This window comes from Zeus faber, assembly GCF_960531495.2.
Source record: "Zeus faber genome assembly, chromosome: 1".
Lineage (NCBI taxonomy): Eukaryota > Metazoa > Chordata > Actinopteri > Zeiformes > Zeidae > Zeus > Zeus faber.
In genome coordinates, this window is record NC_137193.1 from 21,562,020 (window position 1) to 21,577,423 (window position 15,404).

A 15,404-nucleotide genomic window follows, 5' to 3' on the forward strand; every position below is an offset into this window, starting at 1 on the left:
GAGCACTGTTGCACGCTACTTAAACCTCGATTGTATAAGTCGTACACATCATGGTAGCAGACCCCCCCCACCCCCCCATCTCAAACCTTAAACCCTAAGATCACATGAACGACAGCGGGGATGTGGGTCATGTGGCGGAGACGCCGCCAATGGAGATCAGCGGCCGCCTTTCCCCGTGTGTGCCTTTTGTTGCCGCTGTTTGCGTCCAGCCGTTGCCAAGAGGAAAGCCACTGACTGTTGAGTCATGTGCAACCGTGGCCATAAAGTAAGAGCGAGGAAAGAGTAAGGTCAAATGAGTCCTGGCGAGCTTCAGCATTGTCATGGTGCAGAGAGGAGATGCTCACCGTGGACGGTGTTTACACAGTAGCGGAGGCGTCTAAACATTAAGATCTTAAGCTGTTTCCTCAGTAAACACATTTCCTTTGATTCCATTAACGACACCGGGTCGAATAAATATTTTGTAATTGCAAAGTGGTCATGCATTGGGTGTCAGACGCGTGCAGGGGAAATTGAGAAGGCGCTGCAGGTTGTCAAGGTGACAAGGATCTAACATTAGGCCTAAATGTGGACACTTTGACTCGGCCTAATGTGTTTCAGATTGTTGTTGTGCTGGAATTCTACAGAAGTTGGGATTCGGACAGGGCTTTGTTGTCCTGTAACGAAAGAGTTGGTTTACTGAGGGGACTGTCTTCTCCAGGGTCGTGGAAGTCTGCCCTCGATCTAGAGTCTGGGACTTGACTTGGTCAAATCCAAAATGGAAATGTCGTCTTAATGTATTTGAAACAAATATCAATGTCACAGTCATATAGATTATGAAATGCATGCAGGGTCACCACCAGGCATCATATAAAGACACAATTAGATTAAAACCTCTGTGGCATTCAATGCTAAATTTTGATAGCTGGTATATCTCCTACTGTATGTCATTTCACTTTTGATAAGATTATAATTTTTAAAACCAGGCAGAGACCAGGAGATTATTTTATTCATTTTTTTTTAAATACATTAAATTATTTTATTATTATTTTTATTTTTTGGTGTATTATTTATTTATTTATTTATTGTATTTTTGATTCCACTTTCAAAAGGTCATCCAAAACTTTCAACAAATTTCAACATGAGGCTTTTTTGTGGTGTGCCGCCTACTTTTATTTTTTTATTTTTTTGTTTTTTTTTTCTTTTTAAGGAGTTTGCCGAACACATTTCTTCAGGCGCTCCAGCTGCTCAGAACCAGGGGCGGCCTCATATATAGAAAGCGGTGAACTTGTTCTGAAACGTCTCCACTGCAAGGTTTAACAAGTCTATAACATCTGCTCACGTCAAAACATGCCATGGATATTTGTTTATTCTAAACCCAGAATGCACCGTGACCCAGATCTTCTGCAGGGTTTGAGAGGCTCGTCGGCCTGCGGAGGGAGACGCGGAACTTCAGACTTTCGGAGGAGCCTGAACTAGTTTGGGTTTCTCTCTCATTAGGAATTAAATGAACGTCCTGCGCCCGCCTTCCCTCTTGGAAAGCAGCTCCTCCTCCTCATTACCAAGACCGCTAAGGTGAGGGGAACAAATGGAATAGTAAAGTATCCGTGGAGTCAAGTCATGCCAGCAAAACAAAATAAACACGAAAGATTCTCTCTGTGAGGTTTTCACACACACACACTGTACCACGGACGAGCACTGCAGGAGAACAGACGCCGCCTGTGGATGACATCAGCGGCCCAGAGGCGGTGACTGCAGTGTGTTTGTGGAGGGGGGTGGGTTCTATCCCGGTACACAATGTTCTCCAAGCTGAGAATCTCAACTCGGGGTTGGGTCCTCACTGCCCTCCAAATCCCTGCCGCAGGCTGCTACAGTATTTTGCTTTTGTTATTGCAAATGTTTTCTTTTGTTTTTCTAGTTCAGTAGGTTAGAATGTTTTTTAATGTGGGTTTGGAAAGTTTTGCTTTTTTTTTTTTTTTTTTTTTTTATCAACAAAGATGAAAAGGGAACTGTGAGATTTATATTTCTAGTTATTTTAAGGTATATTGAGGGGTCCAGTCCCTGAGGGGCGGGAGCCCCATTGCTCTTGTTATGGAAAAACTGACGTCAGCAGACTGGATCTCATGGATCCGCTGTTCTCACAGACAAGATGAATAAAATGTGTATTCGGGGCAGTTCCGAAATGCCGAAGTCCAAGTTTGATCCCGATCGTTCCATTATTGTGGAATAATTTATTAAAAACCTTTTTTTTTTTTTTTTTTAATTATCGTCGCCACAACGCGCGTGCACGCGCAAATGACAGCTTGCACAGGTCACCTGATAGCATTGCAGTCTAGTGAATGGTCAACAACCGGGTCCTCACCAAGATGGCGGCACGTGCAGATGTGACTGACGTCAGACTTTCATGGATGTCATGCATCCAGTGAACGCACAGACAAAATGAATACGCTTTGTATTAGGGGCAGTTCCAACATGGCGGTGTTGGAGTTTCATCCAGGTCAGTTCAGTATTGTGGAGGGAGTTTGTGATCAACAATCACTACCTCAACAAGATGCTACAACAAAGAAATTGTCGCGCGCATGCGCAGGTACAAAGATCACTTGAGTCAGTAACCCAGTAACCCAAACCTTCCCAAGGTACTGTCAAGCACAGATATAGTCGCGTTTGGACTTTAAAGGAATATAAAATACAAACTCTTAACCATACGGAAATACAAAGGTACAATGTATTGTTTTATCAGAAGACGATTGGATTAAACAAAGCACAGCGTATTAAACATCCTAAATAAATACGCCTCTGAGGACAACTGACACGCACCAGAGTAAGTTCTACAAGATAAAAACCCATTAACATCACTTTTAGAATTGATAGACATTCCAGAGATATCAATGTATTCAAACTTCCTGAATTATAATTACTGGTAACAATAACCAATTACATAATACAATGAACATGTATTTGTTATGTATGTGTTATGAAATGCTTTTGTTTTTGGGTTCCCTGCCAGAGTTCTTAAAGAAACCCAAATTCCAAGGCCGCAAAGAAGCGGGGGGCGGAATGTACTGCTGTCGAGGTCAGCCACCCTTCTCTTTTAAAAAAAAGGACTAAAATACTTTCAGAAAATTCTGGACAAACTCTAATGTAAGCACTGCAAAAAAATCATTTCACATTCTGCACATTCATTCTTTGACCACTATTTGAAATCATTGGACTAAAAGCATAAATAGTTGACATAAAACAACACCACACAGTGAGTGAATACTGTACAGCATCCAGTGGCAAAGAAATCTGCCAAAGACGACTCAAACACCGCACAGACTTCAAATTCCAACAACGATAAGTCTCAGTCTGTGCTAAATGTTGCTGATAGAATTGGCCATGTAACATATTCAAATGTAATCGGATGTTATTGCATCAATAAATTGGCAAATACAAGTTACCAATTCCTTCCTTTAACACTGGCTCAACAAAAATTGTGTACACTTCATCCTTTTTGTGTTTTTGGTGTAGCCCACTACACACAACTCATTTCATTATTCGCACACACCGATCAGCCACAGCATTTTAGGCCCCTGCCTAATATTGTGTAGCTCCACCTCGTGCTGCCAAAGCAGCTCTGACCCGTTGAGGCACGGACTCCACAAGAGCTCTGAAGGTGTCCTGTGGTGTCTGGCACCAAGACGTGAGCAGCACATGCTTTAAGTGGTTTTAATGTTGTGGCTGATCGGTGTATATCCACTCAATTGAAGTCAGTTAAACCACTTGCCTTCGTTTATTTATTTAAAGGTTTACACATTACTATTGTGAAGGCAGTTTTCTGTTGATTTGTGCCATTAAAGTGCCATAAAAGAATTATGTTCCACGAAATGGATTAGTAATCTTGATCAATAAACGTGATCGATATCGAATAAAACGAGTGCCGTAATCATAGCAGCCCTACTTCAGAATGATAAATGCCATTAGCTGCGGCGTAGGAAACCCACCCACAGCCGCAAACACCGCCCGACCATAATAATTACACTGTTACCAGGCCGGAACAAATGAACTTCTGCAGTTATTTAAAGAAATATGTCTAGTAATTTCCAGAGATATTTCTAGTGATTTTAAGACATTTCTTGTGATTTTAAGACATTTCTAGTTATTTTAAGACAATTTTCTAGTTATTTCTAGAGATTTTGCTAGTGATTTTAAGACCTATTTCTCGTGATTTTAAGACATTTCTAGTTATTTTAAGACATTTTCCAGTTATTTAAAGAAATATTTCCAGTTATTGTTAGACATATTACTAGTGATTTTAAGTCAAATTTCTCGTGATTTTAAAACTAGAACTTTTTGAATTCTCGAAGGTGTTTATGATGCAACTCCAATAACCTGAGACGTCTCTCATTTTTTCTGGTTCTCAAAAAGCCAAGGCAAAAAGACGTGACGATAATAAGGAAGTGACCCTGTAAAAAAAGAGCATTTCGCCGCAGTGGGTCTCGGGGGTGGACCGTCTCCCACTCCCGCAGAGCTCCATGTCTCTGACTCCTCCACACCTCGGGCACAACTGCTGACACAGAGCACGGTTCGACAGCCACGCTCCCCTCTCCTTATCAGCTTTATCACCTCAAAAAGGCACCGTTTGACCCCATTCGGCCGCCTCTTATCATAGCGGGCTAGTGCGACTTATGGAGGAGCCGTTGAGGTGGAGGAGCAACCCGTGTGGCTCCATTCCACAACGCAGCGTTTTATTATTCCCGTCTAATCTGGTTATTAAGAAATAGGGCACGAGGCGCCTCTTTCTGACAGAGGAAAAAACTGAAATAATCACTGCAGTCCAATTGCTTTCAAATCAGCCAGTTTGCTCTCATTTACATTCAGTTTGGGATAGAATTAAAAAAAAAAAAGTAAGACTGAAAAGACTTGAAATTGTCCACGTGTAGTCCCACACTTTTTTTTTTTAAACGCCTTTAAAAGGAAATACATTTGTGTATGGAAACGACTATCTTTTGGAAGTGTTATCCATGTAAAGTGATTATAAACTGCTGCAAGCTGTATCTGCATTTGCATTTTAATGACTAAGGAACCTCTTGGTGTCAGGAAACACATTAATGGAGTTTTGATCATGTGACTTTATTTAATATATTTTTATTGTATTATTATTTTTTTAATATAAGCAGAAAACATAACACTACACGAACAGAACAGCTAGGGGTGCAACATCACAGAAAGATCAACTATTTCCTGGTTCTTTGTTTCGTTTCTTTTTTTATCAGTTTGTGATGCAGACCAACGGGTGAAGGGGGTCAAAGGTCAAATGCTAGCTTGGCTTCGACCACTTTTATTATATTGCATTTTATATCATTTTATTTTTGCTACCTACACATAGGATGAACATTTAAAGATAAATATATGTTTTATGAATCTATTCAGGCTGTTAAATATTATCAGCGTGTGATTGGCGGACCAGTGGGTTAAGGGGCCAAAGGTCAACTTAAGTAGCGACCTCCGTGCTTCAGGTCATAAACGGTTCTGATCGGTTTGTTCTCATTTTGGCAGTAATTTGCTTGGAACCCTTTCTTATTTCTTTACTGTTTTTGTTTTTAAAGATCCATTGCCATTGACCCGTGTTGTATCAATATTTGATTTCTGGAACTTTGCGAAGCTCCTTGAGGCTAACTGGCTAAGGCTAATTGACTCTGCAGCCCTCACCTACAGGAACCTGTTGGTCACGTGACCCTCGCAACACGGACGAGTCCAACTGTTTTTGCTTTATGTTTTTGAATTTCAAATTATTTTTTGATGTCACATTTAAATTTTTTTATGGTAAACGTTTCTACTGCTTTTACTTGTTTTACTTTTTCGATAGTAAAAAATGTTTCTACTCGGTTAAACCTCCCACGTGTTTTGTTGTTGCATTCTCTCTCTCGGTCGTCCTCAGACGAGCTTCCATCGGCGTCTCCAATCCTTCCGGTTCTCCATACACCCGGCCAGCTCCGAAGAGCTTTTAGCTCCCGCATCCTTCTTCAGGACGTCCACATACGTTAGCGCTGAACGTCCTCGTGATCGATGCCCGTGCGTTGGTTCCCATAGGACCAGCCTGCTGGCCGCGAGCTCCCGATGTCTGGCAGTGGCCGGCCAGCCTCATCCTCCTAGATGCTACCTTCTTGCTGAGCCTTGGCAGTTGCCCGCACAGGTCCTTGTTGGTGTGGATGTGGATGTTCTGGTCCACATTCAGAACAGCTCGTAGCATTCTGGTGTAGCACCCATCCAGGGACTTCTGCAGGGTGGGTGTCAGGGTCCAGCTTTCGCAGCCATACAGGAGGACAGACTCCACAGTGGCGTGGAATAGGCTCAGCTTTATGTGTCGAGGGAGATTCGAGCGCCACACTCTTGACATACCGTTCAGGGCCCTCCACGCTAGTGCCTTCCTGACCTTAAGGTCCTGTTCTGTGGAGTTCACCCAGGAACCCAAGTATTTGAAGTCATTGACCTTTCACAGAGCGTTGCCATCTGATGTTGTAATCGGCGGATGGTCCATGTGGAAGTTATAGGTGATTACCTCAGGCTTCTTTGCATTCAGTATAAGGCCAACATTAGCACATTCCACCTCCACTCTGTTCAGGAGTTCCTGTGCCTGCTCAACGCGGTCAGACACCAGGCGGATGTCATCTGCGTAGTCTAGGTCTGCCAAGGCTACAGCAGAGCTTCTTCCAGACTTCCTTGGTGTAATTGTGAAGCCAAGCTCCTGCTCCCGCCCGTTGATGGCTTTCCTGAGTACGTAGTCCAGAGCTATGATAAAGAGGAAGGGGGCAAGAGTGTCTCCCTGCTACACCCCCGCTAGGATTTCAAACTCCTCGCTGATGCCATCTGGGGTTACCACCTTGGCTCTTGTGCCCTTGTACATGGCCTCTATGGCCCGGAGTAGATTGGGGGGACCCCATAAGCCTTGAGGATTTTCAGTATTATGCCTTTGTCTATTGAATCAAATGCCTTTTTGATGTCAATGAAACACAGCACTGCTGTCAACTTGTTCTTCTTCACCTCCTCAATGATTCTCCTTAAGGCCTACAGTGGTCCTTCTCTTTCTGAAGCCATTTTGGTTATCCCTCAGGTGTGGGTCAATGGCGTCCCTAATCCGGTTCAGTATCATGCGGTTGTACATCTTCGCTATGACACAGGTCAGGCTAATGCCACGATAATTGTCTGGCTTAGACAGATCTCCAGATTTGGGAACCGGGATGATGTAAGACAGGGACCATATGTCGGGCTTGATGTTATCTATCAGAGCCTGGTTGCAGATCTCCAGTATGATGTTATCGAGATCGCAGTTTTTAGGGGCTTCTGGGGGGATACCGTCCGGCCCAGCACTTTTTCCTTGCTTCAGGGTGGACTTCACTGTGGCAAACTCCGTAGATGTAAAGGGGCCATCGTCAATTTCGAGATTTGTGAGGACCACAGGTATCTCTTCCTCAGCTCTGTCCACTGCTGGGTGGGTGCCCAGGAGATCCCTGAAGTGGGGGAACCAGGAGGTTACTCTCTCTTCTGGGCTGCCGCCTGCCAGCTGTCCCTCCCTCGCCCTCTTGCGCCCACTCATCTCGTTTATGACCTTCCACGACTCCTTGTATCTCTGTTCGCCATGTTCTGCCTCCACCCTCTTCACTTTCTCCAACATCTCCTCCCCTTTGATCCTGTCGTAGGTGTTGAACAGCTGTTGTTTGGTGCTGTTCAGCTCCTCCCGACTCTCTGCAGTCCCACCTCTCTCATAGTTTCCGCGTGCCTCTGCCACCTGCGCCCGCGCTCGGACAACTTCTGGGTGCTTAGATCTAGTGGAGGCTCTGAATCTCCCCTTTGTCGGCACCCATTTCCTGGTTGCCTCTTCGTTAGCAGAGAGGAACCGCTCGTAGGTTGTTGGCTCCCCCTCCTCGGCCAGCAGATGTAGGCGGGCTCTCACCTCCGCTGTGTAGTTGGCCTGGAGTTCAGGGCTTCCCGCAAAGGCCTCCCAGTCGGGCCGGGTCCTTGGGGCGCTCTTAGGGACCCTCAAGCTCAGGCGCAGCCTTGTAGCGACCACACGATGATCAGAGCCTACAGAGTTGAATGTGCTGTAGGACTCTGCATTGTTTTCAGTGAAAAGTGTACAAAGTACTTGGTTACTCTGCTTAACTACACTTTTCCAGTGTCTTTACTTTTACTGACTGAAGTAACTTAACTTTTACTTCACTACAATTCAAACCAATAGCCATACTGGTTATGTTACTTTATTGTGCATTTGTGTGTGTGTGTGTGTGTGTGTGTGTGTGTGTGTGTGTGTGTGTGTGTGTGTGTGTGTGTGTGTGTGTATATATATGTTCAAGTTCAAGAGATATTTTGTCACAAACATATACATACGGTCATACATATATACGCACAATACACTCTTTAAGCTCTAAAAATACTAAAATGTATATGTTATGTGTGCGTGTGTGTGTATGTGTGTGTGTGTGCGCGCACGTGCGCTCGCTTTTCATAGAAATGCCTATAGACCTGATAATTATTGCACACTTGACTTTTCAGCTATAAACTGAACTATAACTCTTCTATATTCTCTCACCAAGTCAATCCTGGTCCTAATATTCACTTTTCTTTATAAATGTGATTCAATTGGCATCACGGATACTAAGTGACTGAGCACCACCTTGTGGTTGATATCAGCACAAGGCGTGCAGGGAGGATGCTGGTGTAGATTACTACAACAGGGATGAAACAATGTACAACAAAAAGTCCAGTGTTTGAATAATATCTGAAAATATTATTATTATTAATAATAATAATAATAATAATAATAATAATAATTATTATTATTATAATAATAATAATAATAATAATAATAATAATAATAATCAATATTCAATTGTTAAATAAAATCTTAAAGCAATATGAGGCAGGAATGATACTTTCTTCCATTAAACATGGTGGTAAATGGAAAAATGATTTGATTCGGCCACAGTTGCTGAATTTGATTCCGATTAATTATTAAAATAATTGCAACTTTCGTGACAATCGGGGGGGTGGGGGGACCCTCCTTTTCAATAGGACTTCTGCGAAAACGAGCAGGGGACCAAACGGGGCTAGGATCATCTACGTTCCATTACACCACTAGTCATGAGTGGCACCACGTTTTAATAGAAATATCCATATTTTGCTCCAGTGTACGATAAGATATCGCAAGAGGAATTGTCACGATATATTCCAGTGTTATATTATATATTATATATTATATATTTTGTCCCACCGCTATTTCTGATTGCAATTGATCACACTGACGCTCTTGGATTTAGCCTGTTCTTTCCACCAGCACGCACATTTCTAACATGAATTTTATAATTTTGACCAGTAGATAAACAAGGACGTGTGAAGGTCATCGCTTTAGGTTTGTGTAAGTGATTAAAATTTCCCCCAGAGCTGACCAGAGAGCTGTACAACCCTTATTATGGGCTGTTTGAATACTCGTGGAAAACCATCATGAATGGTAAGAAATGACAAATTCTTATTTTAATAATCTTAATTGGTACAGCGCCTTGCATAACTGGAAGGCACTTTAAATCTATGATACTAGGAACCTCTGCCTGTACCTCCTTCAGTTATCTCAACAACTGTTCATCCCATCTACTTGACACGCCGCGGGTGTATTGCCGGGAGCCAAGGACGTGCAATGTCGAATTTGGTGCAATTTGGACACACGTAACATTGATGAACGTCAATACCGAGCCGCTCTGTGCAGCTGGGGCGCTTTGTGACATCGTCCAGTTCCACTAAGCGGGGCGATTTGTGACATCATCAACCAGTATGTGAAGCGCAGGACGCACGCCTGGCAAAGAACCCTGCAAGCATGGCTGACATGAGGGGTTGGGGAAGCGCTGGAGATGCGAGCCGAGTGCCAACATTGCACACATCCTTTCGTATGCGTGCGACGTTGCCATTGATTTGGTGACGAGTTCCCTAATTCAGGTTTTTTTTCCAACTTCGCTTTTAATCCGTAAAAATGCTTATTGGTTCAAATATGATATGTACAAATGGGTTAGAGCCAACGTCAACTCCAACAGATTGTGTTCCTACAAATAAGAAGCGTGAAAAAAATAGCTACTTGAGTCGTCTTTCAATAATCTACTTATCTTACTCAAGTCATTTTCCTCATCACTACAGCACTCAAGTAAATGATTGCTGCAGTATAACCGCAGGGCCCCACAGTAAAACCGCGGGGCCCCACAGTAAAACCGCGGGGCCCCCCAGTATAACCGCAGGGCCCCACAGTATAACTGCCGGGCTCCCCAGTATAACCGCAGGGTCACCCATCCTGTAATTCCACCTCCTGACTACTAGATGGAGCCAATTTTGATTTTCAGCTCATTTTCTGTATGGTAGCAGTGGCCTTACTCATCTCTCAAATCCAACTAATTGTATTGGTAGTTTTGAAGCTAATTGATGTAATATTTAGAAAATATAATGTTCAATGTTCATTTGCAACACTTAAAGGTGATCTATTAGTTTGATTTAAAAAAAAATCGATACTTTTTTAGAGTGAATGTGTATGGGTAGAACTCTTCTCATCCCTTAATGTTCATCATTGACTGGATAGCCAGGATGGTGAATGGTCCGGCCTGGCTCATCTTCACTTTCTGAGAAAGTAGTGATAACATGTCCCAGTATCCCCTCCTCTAACTCTTATCATATGGTAAGAGAAGATAAGATATATATATATATAAGATATATATATATATAAGAGTTCATGTGTTATACATAAAAGGGTTTGTTTACTAGATATCCTCCATGAACAAAGAACAAAGTATCAATTGGACTTTCTCTCTATTTACATAATCGTTTTTTCAACATACAAAATGAAGTTTAGTTGATATTTTAATTTGTCATTTGTCAATATTTGAATCATTTAATCATCTGATTGGATGTCATATTTCAAAATAAGTTTTTATAATCAATACTGTGACCTTAAAATGATACTGTATTTAGCGTTACAAACCCAAAGGGCAAAGTAAAGTATGATTTAAGGAGAACGAGGAGACTGAAGCACATTTTTTTTTTTTGTATTTTTAGAGCTTATAGAGCTTATTGTGCGTAATCACCGGGTGTCATGACATTTCACTGCATATATGTACGACGTATGTGTATGTATGTGACAAATAATCTCTTGAACTTGAACTTGAACTTGAACTTGAGGAGGAGGCTGTAGCAGGAAACCGATTTGGAGTAAACAACAGAAGAGATTGTGGTACTGTAGTAGAATAAATCTACTGATCGGGAGAAATATTCTGAATTTAGAAAAACGAATGGACCCAGGAATCAAAATCACAGTATTTTAACACAAGTTAATTTGCTTAATTGTTAATCTTCACTCGGTAAAAAAAAGAAGCGACTCCTTCACATTATCCGCTTTTATGTTTCGTCGACTTTTAAAGTACCTGGAAATAGTCACACACCCGGTGGCGCTACAGCCTGCGCCTCCACCTTGTGGTACTCCTATGCCCCCACTCTGTGGTGCTCCTGCACCTCCATCCTGTGCTACAGCCAGTGATGAAAAGTTCAAATTTTGCGACTTTTCACTTGTTTGATTCAGTTGGTATAACTGGAGTCAAGTGGAACTGCCACCCTGCGCCACGCTGCAGCCCTGCCGCTCCAGTACTACAGCTTTCTTCCTCCACCCTAAAGGCTAACCAGGCTTTAATTCCCCTGATTATGTAATAATGTTCACTCAATTCAGAAGAAACCGAAGCTCTCCGTCTCAGCTGCTTCATGAACATTATAGATAATCAGACAGAAGAAGAATGGAAGATTCACGCTAACCCCATAGGGATTTGTTTTCCTCTACATTTACGTAGGAGCAGTGGGCAGCCACAGCAAGGCACCAAAAGGACAGGGGGAAAAAACCAACAAACATATAAATAACAAACAGCAAACAGGAGGCTTCCAAAGCGTGACTTTTCTCACTCTGAAGTAACAACTTGAATTAAGTTATTTAACTTTATTGAGCTCTGCATCATTTTACTGTGTGTGTGTGTGTGTGGGGGGGGGGGGGGGGGTGTTGGTGGAGTACGGCTGACCAATCACAGTACTGCGCTCCTTTTCCTCAGTAGAGCAGCTCGTCTGCTGGTTGGTCAGTTAGGGCTCGGAGCTCTGCCTCCAGTTCGGCAGCGCTGTCGTCCTCATGGTTGGCGGTGGCGGGCGCCTTGAGGGCCAGCTGCACCCAGTTTCTGGCCTCGGACAGGTTTCCGAGCTCTTTGTAACACTTTGCAATGTAAAGCCTCATTGTCTTGGAGAAGCCTGGGTTCAGTTCCTCCGCCCTGAGGAAGTTCTCCAGGGCGTCTTGGAGGGTGCAGGAGGTCGCGTTATCATACATGACAGCAGCCGCCTTTTTCTCCAACCAGCCATGCGAGGACGCCTCGAAGCACCAGCGTCCCAGCAGGTAGAAACACAGTGCGTCGTCATCTCGGAGGGCGATCGCTCGGTCCAAGTGCTTCTTCAGGATGTAGTAGCCCTTCAATTTGCCGTGGGTGCTCTCATGCTGCAAGGTGAGACCCGAGAGCACAGCAAACCATTTATGGCATTCGGCGTTTAGACCATTTTTCATCAGTGCTGCCTCAGCCTCCTCCCGCGCCTGTTGTGTGTAGATCTTCCTCTCTTGCATGTCTTTGGTGCATTGATACATGTCGCAGTAGGCCCGTGCCAGTCGCCATAGAAACTCCCTGTTGTCTCCATACTGAGGCCTGTTGGCCAGCAACAGCTGGAATCCGTCCTCCCTCAGTCTGGCGTCTCCCATATGGAGGATGTCCACCTGAGCCAGCAGTAGAGCGAGTTCCCCACTAGGAGGCTCTGCAGGATACTGCTGCTCCACCTCCTCCACCTCTACTACCTCTTCCTCCTCCTCCTCCTGCGAGTCTTCCTGCCGCAGGGTGAGCACCGTGTTACAGCTCTGGTCTTCATCGTCCTCTGACTCCAACACCTTGTCGTCCACCTCCTGGTCCGTGAAGTCGGACTCGGCGAGGGCTGTAGAGTAGCCCCCCTCGCTGGTGTTCAGCGAGGTGGAGCTGGCTGAGCCGGTGTCCTGACGGTGTTTGATGTATTGCCTGCGTTGCGCCCGCCGGTTGTCCTCAATGCTTTTCTTGCGGTCCAGGTTCATCCGTGCCATGTCCTGCATGCCCCCCCACAACTCGGCCACCTCGCCGTGCAGCCACGCTACGCTGCGCAGCACCTCATCCATCTGGATCCGCAGCTCCTGCTGCTGCTCCGGGGACAAACCCAGGGCCTGCTGCTCTAACGCCACCTGTTGGGCGTCCGGCGGCACCAGCGGCTGCGCTGGTCCATCCCGGCCTGTTGGGGCCGTCCTCTTTGACACTCGTTTGTAGATCATTAGGCCAAGCAGACCCAGGCCGGCCGCGGCTCCCACAGCCACACTGATAAGGTGGCTCCTTCCCAGCGCCGAGCTCATCCTCCACCCCAGCACTGTGCTGTGGGGCCTTCACGATGTCCAAACAGTGTTGGATTGTCTTCTTTTCGGTAGACTGTAACCAGGGATTTCATTGAAAGGAAATTTTTACTTCAGAAGTGGACAAACTCAAAGGATTATTACGTTCTGTTGTGGAATTTCAAAAATACATTTAAAAATGTAAGGGTTTGAAGGGTTCAGAGAGTATTCTGAACCCTTCACTTTTTGCACGCTAAATTGTGTTGTAGATGTAATCTTCGAAGGATAAAATTGCCATCGTTGCCAAATAATCTCCACTCAATAACCCATAATGACAAAGTGAAAACATGTTTTTAGAATTCTTTGCAAAATTTATTAAAAATCAAAAACTGAAATCTGTCATTTACATTAAGTATTCAGACCCTTTTCTGTGGCACACTCCAAATTGTGGTGAGGTGCGTCCTGTTTGCTTTAATTATCCTTGAGATGTGTCTAGAACCAGATTGGAGTCCACCTGTGGCAAATTGAATTGATTGTACATAGTTTAGAAACGCACACACCTGTGTATATAAGGTTCCACAATTCACACTGCATGTCAGGACAAAGAACGAGCCATGAAGTCCAGGGCGAGCGCTGGAGACTGCCACGATAAAATTGTGGCGAGGCATGGATCAGTGCGGGGGGGGGGTATGAAACCATGTGTAGAGCTTTGAGTGTTCCCGGGAGCACAGTGGCCTCTATAATAATTGTGAAATGGAAGAAGTTTGGAACCACCAAGACTCGTGCTGGAGTCGGCCGTCCGGCAAAACTGAGTAACCGGGCAAGAAGAGCCTTGGTCAGGGAGGTGACCAAGAGCCCGGTGGTCACGGAGCTTGGGGAGTCCTCTGCAGAGATGGGAGAACCCGACGGGAGGACGACCATCTGAGCAGCACTCCATCAATCAGAAAAATTCTAAGAACATGTTTTCACTTTGTCATTATCAGTTATTGTGTGTAGATTGATGGGCAAAAATGGCTTTTTTTTTTTTTAAACCATTTAAATGACAACACAAAGTGTGCAAAAAGGGGTCTGAATACTTTCTGAAGCCACTGTATATATGATACTTATGTATAACAAGTGAATGTCTACTTCAGCATTTAAATAAAAATACAACTTTACACAAGCTGTGAAGTGGACAAACTTAAAAGTATTATATTATGTGATGTTACACTACGTTGACCCATGTCAACACAAAACGAATACTTTTGCCTTTTACTTGTTAAATGTTGGGTCTATTTCCTTGACTGTTCAGAGGTGCGGCTGCATGATGGTCGATTTTGTACATTTGAATATTTCATATATTTGAAAGAGTACCTGGCAAACGGGGCGTAGATGGTGCAAACGCCTGTACCAGCATCCGTGAGCAGAGGGTTTCTTTGTGTGATGGATAAGATGTTATGTTGAAGATCAAAATGTGGCTTCTAAGTCGTAATAACTTGCAACGCTCTTCTTAAACTGTTGGTGAGGGTTAAGACTTGCCATGCTCTTCACTTTCTAATATGTAACCTACCATAACATTCATAACACAAGGCGATCCTTGGTGAATTTGTGAAAGTGTGGCCCTGTGTGTGTACATTAGTGTATATGTATGTGCCTTTCTCCTTTGCCGTAAACTGACGGCAGCTTCTACGTCTTGTGTTTTAAGGGCGGCTCCCATCCAATTGTAATGTGTTACCGCCCTCCTTCTCCTCCTCCTCCTCCTCGTCTTCTTTTTGGGTTTTTTATGGCTTGCATCCTGTTTTGTTGCATTACTGCCCTCCTCTTGCTGTTTATCTGCTCTCACTTCTATCTCCTCCGCCTGTGCCCTCCACCTGGAGTGCCTATCTTGTACGCTGAGCTTCCCTCGGTCCCTCCCACACCAGACATGCTTTCTGGTGTGTGTTTAGTTAGATACAGCTCAATCCACTGTCCACTGACGAGGGAGCGAACGCTCAGCTTTATAGGAGGAGAGTTGTGA

General features: G+C 44.1%; 1 protein-coding gene across 1 annotated transcript; it reads right to left on the bottom strand.

The window, feature by feature from the left end:
* Positions 1-12,073: 12,073 nt before the first annotated feature.
* Positions 12,074-13,432, bottom strand: LOC307241415 (regulator of microtubule dynamics protein 3-like; the record flags this gene model as incomplete). Its single annotated transcript, XM_080015488.1, has 1 exon — positions 12,074-13,432. One exon carries the CDS (start codon positions 13,430-13,432, stop codon positions 12,074-12,076), a length of 1,359 nt encoding a protein of 452 aa, XP_079871614.1.
* Between the last annotated feature and the right edge of the window lie 1,972 nt (positions 13,433-15,404).